Source organism: Pelophylax lessonae (genome assembly GCF_965119305.1).
Source record: "Pelophylax lessonae genome assembly, chromosome: 12".
Classification (NCBI taxonomy): Eukaryota; Metazoa; Chordata; class Amphibia; order Anura; family Ranidae; genus Pelophylax; species Pelophylax lessonae.
The window spans coordinates 88,856,505-88,870,367 of NC_138779.1; the positions used below are offsets into that span (position 1 = coordinate 88,856,505).

At 41.3% G+C, this 13,863-nt stretch overlaps 1 protein-coding gene across 2 annotated transcripts in view; it reads right to left on the minus strand.

Annotated features, from left to right (window-relative positions):
- MMP23B (matrix metallopeptidase 23B) overlaps positions 1-13,863 on the minus strand; it is a 48,332-nt gene that overhangs the window by 19,612 nt on the left and 14,857 nt on the right. For both annotated transcript variants that reach the window (XM_082274460.1, XM_082274459.1), the window contains exons 2-4: positions 9,382-9,497; positions 3,940-4,079; positions 318-485 (exon numbers count right to left, since the gene is read on the minus strand). In XM_082274460.1, coding sequence (XP_082130586.1) covers positions 318-485; positions 3,940-4,079; positions 9,382-9,497 — 424 coding nt within the window. The remainder of the gene's footprint in view (positions 1-317; positions 486-3,939; positions 4,080-9,381; positions 9,498-13,863) is intronic.

The window sequence follows — 13,863 nt, forward strand, 5'->3', positions numbered from 1 at the left end:
GCTTCCATTTGAAGGGCATATGATGTATTTGCAAAGCTAAAGAAACCAACTTGGCTAATGTGGGTAATGCCAATGGGCCTAGGTCATAAACAGAATGGCTACCTTTTAGACACAAGAACGTGCTCATCAAACTTGAGAACAACCTTTTCATTGCTTCATAATAAGTACTGATCATCTCTTCTAAGACCATTCCCTCTAAAAATACATATACATTCTGGTAATATAAAAATGATGCTTCCAGGTAGAGAAATGGCATATGGAAAACATCCTTTATGCAGAAATGGATGCATTGAAGTTCTCAACTAGGTTGAGCATACCTTTCTTCCAGCTGAACCTGGTGTTCCCCACAATCCAGTATTCACTATCATCAAAGTGAATTTCCCCAGTCTTTGGAAAGTAGGCATGTGCTAGCTCCCCAGTTGTTCCATCAAAGCAGTAGTGGATGGTTGACTCCAGGCAGTCTGTGTGATTTATACCATAGAAACCTGGTACAAGGAAAGCAATTGGGTCTTATCAATGTCTTATTCAAGAATTGTGTGTGCTACACAATTAGATCTACCCTTCTCTTGTATAGTGCAGTAGGGGCTTTTATAACATTTCCCAGGAAAAGGTCTAAGCATTATGATGTGGCAGTTTTTTCCTAAGTAAAAGGCTAATAGTTTCCCAACTCCATTTGTTAGGGACCACCAACAGGTCATGTTGTAAAACGAATTAGCCACAAACCAAGGTAAGTATATGAAGAAAACTTGAATGGAAGAGTTTAACTTCAGTCAAGTTTGCACATCAAAACAATCAACAGATACAGAAATATTGTGGAAGCTTTATGAAAATCTTGACCTTTCATGTAAAAGTCAAGCGTGTCTCTACTCCTTCCCAGCTCCCAAAACTCTGTTAGCCACCTTAGTGATAAGTGGCTAAATAGACCAAAAGAAGGCTTGAGTGTTAGAAGGGATAGGGCCAAGCTCAACTTTTTACATAAAAAAATGTACATAACTTCAGATGCCTCTCTGAATCCATTGATCATTCTGACATGTAGCTTTACTTAGGCCGGATTCACACTGCTCCAACATGGAAGTCGGACAACTTCCACATCGACTTTGCCCTACGACTTCTTGTTCGACTTTCATGTGACTTCAATGACCGAAATTGACTTTGATTTGACAATACTAGGCCCTTTGAGTCTGGTATGAATCTTGAAGGGGGGACCCCTTGCCAAAATGTAAAAAAAAAAAAACAGTGTGGGCCTCCCCCCAAGACCATACCAGACCCTTCGGACTAGTATGGATTTTAAGAGGAACCCCATGACAAAATTTTTAAAAAATGGCATGGGTTCCCCCCAAAAAAAATCCATACCAGAAACTTACCTAAGCATGCAGCCCGAAAGGTCAGGAAATGGGGGAGACAAGCGAGCGCCCCCCCCCTCCTGGACCCTACCAGGTCACATGCCCTCAACATGGAGGGGTGGGTGCTTTGGGGCAGGGGGGGCATGATGGGACGGTGAAGTCACAAGCATCGGGGCCTTGAAATGATGTTCCTGTATGGCCACGCCTCCATATATAACTAATAGCACATGCCAGAGCTAACACTACAGCGGGAGCTAGCATCTGGAGGAAGAAGACAGCGGAGAGAGAAGAACCAGCAGAATTAGACATCAGCGCAGCAAGAAGAACCGGAGGATGAAGACATCACCGGAGAGAGAAGAACTGGAAGGAGAAGACACGTTGGAGCTACTTTAATAAAGGACTTTGTCAAAAACCTGCATACTGGTTTCTTTTTTTTTTTTTTACACTTGTTTTGGGTGAATGAGTATTCGCATTCACATAGGGTGGGGGTCCCCTTGGTAAAGAGGGCTTCTAGATTTCAATAAGCCCCCTGCCCGCAGACCCCCACAACCACTGCCCAGGATTGCTGAGAAGAGGCCCTTGTCCCCATCAAAATGGCTCCAAAGTACCTACCCCCCACCACCCATTTTGAGGGCTTGTTCCCTGGTATGGTCCAGGAGGGAGGTGGTACTCCCCCCCCCCCCCTCTTTCCTGACCTGCCAGGTTTCATGCTCAGATAAGGGTCTGGTATGGATTTTTTGGGGGACACCACCCCCCTTTTTTGTTTATTTTGGCATGGGGATTCCCCTCAAAATCCATACCGGACTCGAAGGGCCTGGTATGAAATTGGGGGAAACCACATGCCATTTTTGTTTTGGCGTGGGGTTACCCTTCAAGATCCTCAGATCAGTTAAGATTATGATCTGACTTCTATCCGACTTCAAGGATATTGAATGGGCTGAAGTCAGACCAAAGTAGTGCAGGAACCTTTTTCAAAGTTAAGATGACTCTCTTAGGAAACCATTCATTTATACACGTCATGCGACATGTGCTCCCAAAGTCAGAGCATATGTCACACCAGTGTGAACCGGGCCTTAGTTTGAATTGTTTCTCTTTGGAACAGATCATATAGGAGCACAGGTGAACTTATTTGTAACATTCCAAAGGCAAGTCTTTAACTATTTTACCTTTGTCAGGTTTTTAACGTCTGTGGCCACAAATTTTCCTCACTCCCTGTCCTTGTGACTTCTGTATAAAAAATAGGAGGGCTGCGTTTGTCATCTGAGCAAGAAGGTACAGACAACAATAAAAAGTTGTCAGAAAAATCTGTTGTTCTCTTGTTATATTCAAAAAAGAAATATTGAAATTAAAAAATCCCCACGTTTGATTGTATGCTATGCATAACACAGAGCATTTATCACACCTTTGTTATTTACAATATGCGTTACTATAACAAAATTGTTCATGTTTTTACCTGACCCGGACATGGTAAAAACCTGTCCTCCTTGTTATATTCAAAAAATAAATATTGAAATTTAAAAAAAATGTCAGAAGTTCTAACCCTTTGCCATTATACTAAACATGTATATTTTTCCGAGTCCCTATTGGAGAGATTTCCCATCACTTCTTGTCTCTTTAAGGACATCAATGGCAATAATAAGGTTCTAATCCTTCGTCCAACTAAAAGTTAAATAAATGGTTGGATGGCATGTATAATACCAATGTAACCGAGATAAAGTTTGAAAGTCTACTCTATTTATGTTTTATATAACACTTCAAGCTTCAGCATCATTTTACAGTGTTGCTGGACAGAATGGCAGCCTTTAGTCCACAGGTGTCAAACACAAGGCCCGCGGGCCGAATTCGGCCCCCCAGGCCATTTCATGTGGCCCTCGCACCTCTCATGTAGCTGTGGCAGCCCCCTTGTCTCTGCCCCCACCTTTTCTCTGTAGTCGGCATCAGAGAGGACAGAACTCCTTTGCCAGATCCTGCAGTACTTTGTGCAGGTTCAGAAAGGCTCGTCTTTGCCCCCCCTCCTCCTAAGCAGTCTGCATCAGAGAGGAGGGCAGAACTCCTCCTACAGATCCTGCACCTCTCTGTGCAGCCGCAACACCACCTTGTCTCTGCCTCCCCTGGTCTCAGCATTCAGCAGACTCTGGAAGCTGACTCCAGCCCTTCTCTGGTTCTCCTCCAGACCCTGCACTTCTTCCCAGATCCACCCTCTGGTAAGGGGGGTGCATTGTGATGTAAGGGGGCGTGGGGTGCTCTGGACATCTAATCTTACAGATAGAACCGTCCCTTTGAGGGAAACCATAATGCTGATGCCGCCCGCGATGGAAGTGGAGTTTGACACCCCTGCTTTAGTCACTTTTCTTTCCTGTAAGCCTTGACCTTAGGAGGTACAGAGAGCAGTGCTTAGAATTTTCTGTTTAAATGCACAGCCTGAGTGTCTCTATTTCTCATTGTTAATATTGCTCTTCTGCAACAGGCTGCCCTGCTAGCTAAGCCACTATAGTCACCAGCATTCATATGTTCTCAAGCACTGTAAAAAGAGGGCCTGGTGCTCCCTTCTTCCTGGCACCAACCTCATTCTGAGCCCACTTCCAAGGTAACTCACCAATCTTCAGATCGCTTTCTTGGTCTGCAGGGACTTCTTTGAAGTGGAAAGGAGTCACATCACTCCACATACGGAAGGCCAATGCTATGCCTTTTCTTGTTTCACTCTCATTAATTAGGTTTCTTGGAAATGAGACAATTCTGTAAGGAACAAAAACGATGTTACTAAATAAAGGACAATCTGAGCCAATGCTGTGCAACCAAGGACCCTATGGACCAATTAACAGGCCCAAGTCATATTGGAGGGTGGGGACAGGGCAGCTACAATACTTTACACCACTGTATTCCTTAACGCGAAGTATTTTACAAGGAGAGTGTTGTCAGGTACTGGCTATGAAGTGTGGCAGGAGTGTAAATTGAAAATCATTCATCAGGCTTATTTTCTAGGCAGCAATGGAATTATTTAATGTAGGAACTGTAATGACCATTTCATGCCATTCAAGCAAGACCTGAACCATTATCTAAAGTGGAAATTCCACTGTGGAATATTTACATTGGATGTTCTGATTATCCTGCTGCATCTGTTGTGAATCACTGCAGCTGTTCTCACTCTCCAGATATGCAGCACACTCCAAATATTTCAACAGGGAGGATATTTTACACACAGTGCTTTATGCCAGGCATGGCAACATTATCTGCCTGTATACAATTCTATTCTAGCATGTTCAATAAAACAAGGTCAGGTTTTAGAGTAATTTTATCACATCAACAATAATTTCTGATTGATTGTTAACTGTTATTGCACTTTACATTCACTGGTCTACTGAACACTGGTGAGTGTTAAATGCGTGTTGTTTATCGGGATTTCTCACTGCAATGGGCTGTCATGATGAACCACATGCATTTATACATATCAGAAAACATAGCAATTTTTTGACATCAGTAAGTCAAAATATATCTGACTGCCCTGAATTACTGCCCTCTGCACATTTTTTATCAGTTGCTGCATATCATTAAAATAAGCCCCTTTTTTTTTACATCTCATTACTTAGAGGTCCATTTTTTTTTTTTTGCAGCCACATCTTAAAAAAAAAGTTGATACCACACACTTATAAAGCACAACAATGTGCTTTAAAATGTGCCATTCAGAGGAGATCTACTCCTCTGAATGGAAAAAAAAAGTCAGGAGGGGAACATAGTAACATTCAGTAGAAAAAAAAACCACAAACATTCTTTATAGTATATTGTATTTTAACTTCATAATATACTAAAACTCACTAATGATCTACTAACTGCTAAAACCAATGGCCGTTACTCCATACTCATACACTTAGACCTTGCCGCTGCCTTTGACACAGTCAGCCACCCACCCCCTTGGCCTCCGCAACCCTGCTCTTTCCTGGTTCTTCTCCTACCTATCTCGGGGAACCTTCAGTGTCACCTACAACTCTATCTCCTCTGCTCCTCTTCCTTATTTTGTTGGGGTACCCCGGGGCTCTGTTCTGGGGCCCCTCCTATTATCTCTCTGCACCTCTTCTGGGCCAGCTAATAACCTCATAAGGCTTCCAATACCACCTCTACAACACCCAGATCTATCTCTCTACTCCACAACTCACGCCCTCTCTCTGCTCACATATCACAAATTATTACATATATACATATATATTACATCAGTATGGATGTCACACTATTTCCTCAAATTCAATCTGTCTAAAACTGAGCTTGAAATATTTCCTTTTCCCCGACCCCTACTCATGACTTTACCATTGAGATTAATAGCACAATTATTGGACTCTCCCACACGCAAGGGTGCTAGGTGTAATCCTAGACTCTGACCTCTCAGGTCCCACATCTAATCGCTGACTAAATCTTGCCACCTTAACCTCCGCAAGATTTCCAGAATTAGCACCTTCCTAACTAATGATACCACAGAACAACTTATTCATTCCCTGGTTATATTCTACTTTGACTACTGCAACTCCCTTCTCGCTGCCCTACCTTTACACAGGCTATCAGTCTATTATGAATGCTTCTGCTAGACCTTACTAACCAATTTGTGACTGCTTACTGGCTCTGTCAATCCACTAGCCCAACATAAAATTCAAATTCCTAACCACAACATACAAAGCCATATACAACATTGCCCCCAGCTACATCACCAACCTCATCTTGAGATATCACCCAAATTGTCCTCCCTGCTCCTCCCAAGACCTCTTGCTCTCTAGCTTTTTTGTTAACTACTCCCATGCTCGCGTAACCCACCTCCACCTAAAAACTGTACTTCATCTCTAAAGTGCAATTGCAACACCTTTTATCAACTGACACATTCTAGCTCTATTGAATCTAAGACACAAGAAAACTACAAACTGGTAATTCAGTTGTACTGAGGGTCTACTTTTTTTAGCAGGAATACCTACAGTGGGGATCGAAAGTTTGGGCACCCCAAGTAAAAATTTGTATTAATGTGCATAAAGAAGCCAAGGAAAGATGGAAAAATCTCCAAAAGGCATCATATTACAGATTAGACATTCTTATAATATGTCAACAAAAGTTAGATTTTATTTCCATCATTTACACTTTCAAAATAACAGAAAACAAAAAAAATGGTGTCCGCAAAAGTTTGGGCAAAAGTTCATATCTTGTACTGCCCCCTTTGGCAAGTATCACAGCTTGTAAACGCTTTTTGTAGCCAGCCAAGAGTCTTTCAATTCTTGTTTGAGGTATCTTTGCCCATTCTTCCTTACAAAAGTCTTCCAGTTCTTTGAGATTTCTGGGCTGTCTGTCACGCACTGCTCTTTTAAGGTCTATCCATAGATTTTCAATTATGTTGAGGTCAGGAGATTGTGAATGCCATGGCAAAACCTTCAGTTTACGCCTCTTGATGTAATCCCCCTTGGATTTTGAGGTGTGTTTCGGATCATTATCCATTTGTAGAAGCCATCCTCTCTTTAACTTCAGCTTTTTCACAGATGGCATCAAGTTACCATCCAAAATTTACCAAAAAAATGTTATTGAATCCATTTTCCTTCTACTCGTAAGATGTTCCCTGTGCCACTGGCTGCAATACAACCCCTAATCATGATTGATCCACCCCCATGCTTAACAGTTGGACAGAGGTTCTTTTCATTAAATTCTGTGCCCCATCTTCTCCAAACGTACCTTTGCTAATTCCGGCCAAAAAGTTCAATTTTAACCTCATCGATCCACAGAACTTGTTTCCAAAATGCATCAGGCTTGTCTATATGTTTATTTGAAAAGTTCAAACGCTGATTTTTGTGGTGAGGACGTAGAAGAGGTTTTCTTCTGATGACTCTTCCATGAAGACCATATTTGTACAAGTATCTCTTAATAGTGGAATAGTGTACCACAACTCCAGTGTCTGCCAGATATTTCTGGAGGGATTGTGCAGTCAAACGTGGGTTTTGAATTGTTTTTCTCACAATCCTGCAAGCTTTTCTGTGTGATATTTTTCTTGGTCTTCAAGATCTTGCTTTAACTTCCACTGTTCCTGATGACTGCCATTTCTTAATTACATTCCGAACAGAGAATATTGACGCTTTGCTATCTTCTTATAGCTTTCTCCAGCTTCGTGAGCGTCAACTATTTTCAGTTTTCTAGACAACTGCTTAGAAGATCCCATGGTGCTGATTGTTGGGGCAAGGTCAGATGAGTCTGGGCATTTAAAACCTTTGAGATTGACATCACCTGGTCTTCCCAGACGATTGAGAACAATCCATGACACTGGCAGGTCTCAGCTTGTTATAAATTCTGCAGAGTGCCCAAACTTTTGCAGATGCCATTTTTTTGTTTTCTGTAATTTCGAAAGTGTCAATGATGGAAATAAAATCTAACTTTTGTTGACATATTATAAGAATGTCTAATCTGTAATTTGATGCCTTTTGGAGATTTTTCCATCTTTCCTAGTGTCCCAAAAATATGCCTATTGGGATGACATTAAAGACAAAATTGCAAAGATTGTGGACATGGATCTCCCTTTTCAGATCATTGCACTTTTTCTTCCTTATTCCTATCATTTCGACCAGACACTATATGTCAAGGTCTTACCTTGCCTTCCTGTTGGCAGCCATCTTGGGCATGTGCAGACTGCTGTCTTTTATAAACTCTGTTTGCATCATCACTTGCCTGCTGCCTGGGTGATATATATTGTCAGTGATGATGTTGCACACCTGACAATATATATATCACCTGTTGGCTTGCAGTCCTTTGCCCTTGTGATTGTGCTCCATGGTGCATCACTGCTAGCAGTCTTTTGTTCTCCATGGTCCTCTGTGCATGACCTGGCTTGGCTGATGACTTTCCTGGCTCTCGATTCCACATCAGCTGACTAACCGCTTCTGGACTTGACCCTGGCTTGGATGACTACCCGCTTCTAGACTCGATCCTGGATTGGATGACTACCCGCTCTGGACTTGACCCCTGCTGTTCCTGAATTGGCTCCTCACTCTTGCATTTGTTGTTGTTGCTATAATAAACTGCTTTATTTTACTTGCATCTTCGTGTGGTCTGGTTTCCTGGCACCCTGATGCCATACTAGTGCCGTAAGAATAACGCAGAACAAATGTGTCCTGGGCAAGCTTATATAAGATTGACAGTTCCAACAGCCATCCAGATCTAAAGAAAAAGCCGAAGCTTTGAAACGCGTCATCTGATACATCTTGACATCACGTCCGGTATGGCTCCGAGTGTGTTCCACGCTGGTATCCACACCACGAGGCAGGGCCCTGGCTGGCTGATCCACTTGCTTGCTACACTTAGTCTGGCTCACCTTGCTGTTTCTTCATTTTGTCTTCCAGAGAATTGCTTTATTCTCAAGGGAGCTGCCACTAGTGTTGCCATAGCACTCCATGGACTTAATGAACTTTTGTTTCTACAATCTGTATCTGATTTTTATCTATGAATTTGAATCTATGTTTTCTGACACCACTCATCGATCTCGGTGTGTCTGTACCAGTTTTTGCACCATTCTTTTTCTTTTGTTCTGTTTCCAGTTATCTCTGTAAGCTAAAATGCACCACCTCCTCCAATGTTATAAAAAAGAAAAAGGAGTAGATGTTCTGTAGTCCTAACAGGACTGCTTCTCCAAATCTACAGAACGAAAAGTAAGCGGGTAAACCTAGAACATGAAGGGGTTAATTTACTAAAACTGGAGAGTGCAAATATGCATAGAAACCAATTGGCTTCCATTTTTTTTTGTTAAAGCTTAATTGAAGAAGCTGAAGTTAGAAGCTGATTGGTTACCATGCATAGCTGCACCGGATTTTGCACTCTCCAGTTTCTAGTAAAATAACCCCTAAGTGTGTTACTGACAGGATCACCAGCTGAAAATAAAAGCACAATAAAAACTCAAAAACCAGTCCGTATCTTTAGACTTTTTAGGTTTTTGGGTTAAATACACTTTAACTGAATACAGCTTGGTAGTATTCAAATGTGTTCTATATGTTTTCTGACCACAGATATGTATGGACCGATAACTGCTTCATACCTGTATGTCAAATTGAAATGGTCCCATTTGAGTAGGCCAGGAGTCAGGGTGTACCGCTTTGTCCTTAGATGATATGGAAGTCGAAGAGATGGGATTGGAGCAACCACAGAGTCTACCTTAGAGAGAACAGAAAGTGTTACAGAAGCAACTACTTTGATTTGATCACAGAAATAACATCAAGCACAGGTACAACCACCACAACGTGTGACTATTATTGTTCTGATACCGGATCAGAAGTCTCTGAAGACCAACCTTAACATAAATAAATAAAAGAAGCAGCACAAACTCACCCTATATAGACCATGGTATGAAATCAGCATATTTACTCGCAACTCTTTGAAGCATTGAAGCTCACTTTTGCAAGTTAATGAACGAACAGGATAATATTATTGCCGACTTTGTCTATCTGACCCTGTATTCCATAAATCATAATCACTTGATCACATGAAAAACACTGGAAGGTACTCAAACATTTTCCCCAGGAGAAGTAAGTTTTTTCGCCTTTCTATTTGTCTTTAATTTTACAGCCCAGCAAGATTGTTAATTTGGCTTAAAGTTATTATTTCAGTACAGACTTGCGTTATATAGAATTTAATATTCAAGTGTATGAAATAAATGTGACCATAATAGATATTTTTTTTATATGAAAGATGTGTACAATGCTTAACCTTAAACCCCTCAGTCTGACTCATTAAACTTATGTCAGTCTCTCACTTTAAAAAGAAAAATAACTAAATAAAAACATAGAAGATTTAATACCCCTGTATAGTGCATTTTGTTTGCATTGTAAAAAAAGCATTCTTAATCCCAAAGCTGGAGGGGGGTCCATTGGAGAGATATTTGACTTGGTCAACTGATGTCTTAAAGCAGGCATGTCCAACCTGCGGCCCAGAACCTCAGGCAATGTAGCCCACTGCCCCCTGACAATTTATTTTTTTTGCTGGGGGGAGGAAGGAAGTCGAGTCGGGGGCACGGCCACAGAGGCAGCCTTGAAGGGGATCATCCACTAGTTGTGTTAAATTAGTGCTGGGGGGGGGGGCGCGGCAGCACGGGAAGGGCGCGGCAGCGTTTTATTACTTATATACCTTAACTATAGTATATATTTTATATGCAGCCCGAGAGAATCTCTCTATACTCAATGTGGCCCAGAGAAGCCAAAAGGTTAGACACCCATGTCTTAAAGGATAAGTTCACCTATTTTTTTACAGGTAAAAAAGTGCACATATTTTTTTTTCCAGGACATTGCACCCATGATCAGCAGATCACAGGTGCAATGCTGCTCCTACTGACTCTCAGTACAGCTGTCTGCCTGTACTTCCGATATGGGCAGAGAGTTGCTGAAGAGCAGGAAGAATCAATGAACTACGAGAACAAAACATGTTACTAAAGGTGAACTTCTCTTTTAAACTGGAACTATAAGCAAATTGCCCTGCGGTTTCTGGCTTATTGTAACAGTAGTTATCAGAACTCCTCTCCAAGTGCCAAAATGCTGAGTGGAGACCCCTGGATCCTAATCATATTAAGGGGCATCTGCATGAGCTGACAAACAGGATGTCTAGGGTTATTGCATTTTGCATACAAATGGCACATAACCTAGCACCACCAAAATCCATGTAATGGGCTTCTACTTTGTATGGATGTGGACCTCACATTAGCATGTCTTCTGCAAAGAACAACTAACATTTAACATCTCGTTGTGGGCGTACAGGAAAGTCTTTGTTTTACTGGGATTTGCTTGTGATTTATCCTGGCAGCCTTATGTTTATTCCAGCCTTGGGAATTATCCCATGCTTGCTAAAGTGGTGATGCTGGAGCCTAGAGTTTTATTAAGGGAATGCGTGACTCAGCACAAAGTCTGGAGCTTCGCTCAAACTGTACAAAGGAAAAGCGCTACAGATAAAGTGTGCTTCTGATTAATGCAAGCTCATGTATTTTACATGCTATGATACCCTTGATATTATTTGCAAGCTGTGGGCATACTTATCAGGAATTCCAAATTACAGATCTCGAGATGGAGATTTAGTACTGCTGGGGGAAAAAAAAAAGTAAATCCAGCTAGTAGACCTATTTCTTCAGTGGATTTTATCATCAACATAAGTCTAAGTAAGGTTGTTTGAAAGAACCGCTGAACCAAGCACTGGATAACTGGACATTTTGTCTGTGCTGTGATACAGTGGCCCAATTGTGGCATAGAGAGGGAAGAGTTGTTCAGGATTTTCTTCATTTCTGTTAAAACCTTTTGCAAGAAAATGTTCTTTCTTCATAAATTTAGGCCAAAATGTATACTGCTACATTAGTTTGGTGAATTCAACCCAAATCATTATATATTATTTAGTCTGTAGGAAAGTTATAGAGTCCACAAACTATAGTATTTACATCTGAAAATCGATCAATTCTGATGAACTGATGCCCTATCTCATTTCTTGAGTCCAAAAATGCCAGTACAGTGCAAATACTGTATCCCCCAAATGACCCCTTTTTGCAAAGAAGACAGTCCATGGTATTTAGTAAGAGGCATGGTGAGTTTTTTGAAGCTGTAATTTTTTTGTCTCAATTTAAAAAAGATGTGATCTTGGTGATCAATTTTGTGATTCAATTTTTCTTTCTTTTTATTAAATTTTTTAAAATCCTTTTTTTTTTTTTAACCATTTATTTCTTTAAACACAGTGACCAGAGCAATGCAGTGTTATTTGTTACCATAGTAACACTGGTCTACTCTGGGGAGGTGATCAGGATTTTTTTTACACACATATGATTGCTTATAACAATTAATTTTACTGTTATACCCAACCATTTTTGCTGAATGAAAACTACTCATTCAGTGTTTATTATTGTGATAGGCTGGGATTGGCAACAGCTAATCACATGGTACAGATGGGCTGTGGTTGGCCCTGTCTGTACCATGTGATCACTGTGACCAATCACAGAGAACATCACAATAGTACATAGTACACAATGAATGGTATGAATCAAAGCTATTCATCCTATACAATTGTCATGTCATCTGCTGTGATTGGTCACAGCGATCACATGGTACTGACAGGGGGCTGGTACAGTGATCTGTCATCAGCTGTGTCCAGTGGACAAAGCAGGTGACCGAACCCGCCGGAGTGCGACCCGGGAGGTGGCGCAAGGCGCAATCATGAGAGGACATCATATGATGTCCTCCCAGGATAACAGGGCCCCTGCTCAGCCATCATTTTACAATAGGCCAGGTGGGAAGCCGTTAAAAACAAATTTTGGCAGCTCAAGCAAACCATGCATAGAGCGATATGACTGCGTGTGTGTATGTGCATGCATGATCTCAGAATTACATTGTGTCATGCATTTTAAAAATGTGTGACAGTCATTGAGAATGTAGACCAGGGATCCTCATACTATGGCCCTCCAGCTGTTGTGGAACTACACATTCCATGAGGCATTGGAAAACTCTGGCATTCGCAGACATGGCTAGGCATGATGGGAATTGTAGTTCCTGAACAGCTGGAGGGCCATAGTTTGAAGACACCTCATGTAGACCATCTCTGTCTATAAAAGTCCTCCCAGAACCTAAAGTGCCCTGGGCCCCCTAAGATCTATATCTGGCCCTAGTTGTAATAAACATCACACTACACATCAGTGGGCGTTGATGTGGATTGACTTGCTTCACGATGTGCTTCGAGCTATGTTTTAATGCACATTACAGCGCATATTGACATGCATTGAAACACATTTCTGTTGATCTCAAAGAAATATGCATCAGGCAAGGAGGTGTTAATACAGTCTAAAGTTAAATGGTTAAGACCGTTATAAAAAAAAAAAATTTGTTCTAGGTATGTAGTCACAAAACATTATTCAATGACACTTTACATGAAAATAGTAATATTATGTTATTCTTGATATCGGCCTCCTATAACAGCAATGCAAAGCAGTGCTTACATTGTTGGATGCTGAGGGTAGGGCTAGCAGTCTGAACCATTTATTGTTCTATTGCTTTACACAGTTTTATTACTAAATGTTTTTTGCATGCAGGAAGGGAGAAACACTGATGGTAGAATCAATATACAAAAGACAGGTTGGTGGCTAAAGCTTGGATCACAAAACTGGCTGAAAGTTCTTTAGCAGATAAAGGAGTTAGGCTATGTTCACACTAGCCTGGATCGTAAAATGCAGCTTTTTACTGTGAAGGCTGGTGCAATGGTAGGCTTCAGTAGAGAGCAGTGCAATGCATGCTTCGTTGCATTATTTAAAGTGTCATGTAAGGACCTTTTGTTCATGTCACCTCACAGCAGCACTGTTTGTTGCACTTCTGTGCACTGACATGCGGTGCCACTCAGCGCAGTGCAGAAAAATACAGATATGCCGCATTTTTCTGCACCACACTGCATTACACCAGCACTGTGGACTAAATAGGGTACATAGTAAACAATTGTTTTCCATGTGCTCTAGCAGTGATTTGCTTTTATCCAGTATGGAAAAATGCAGGTCACTGCAAACAGTGTG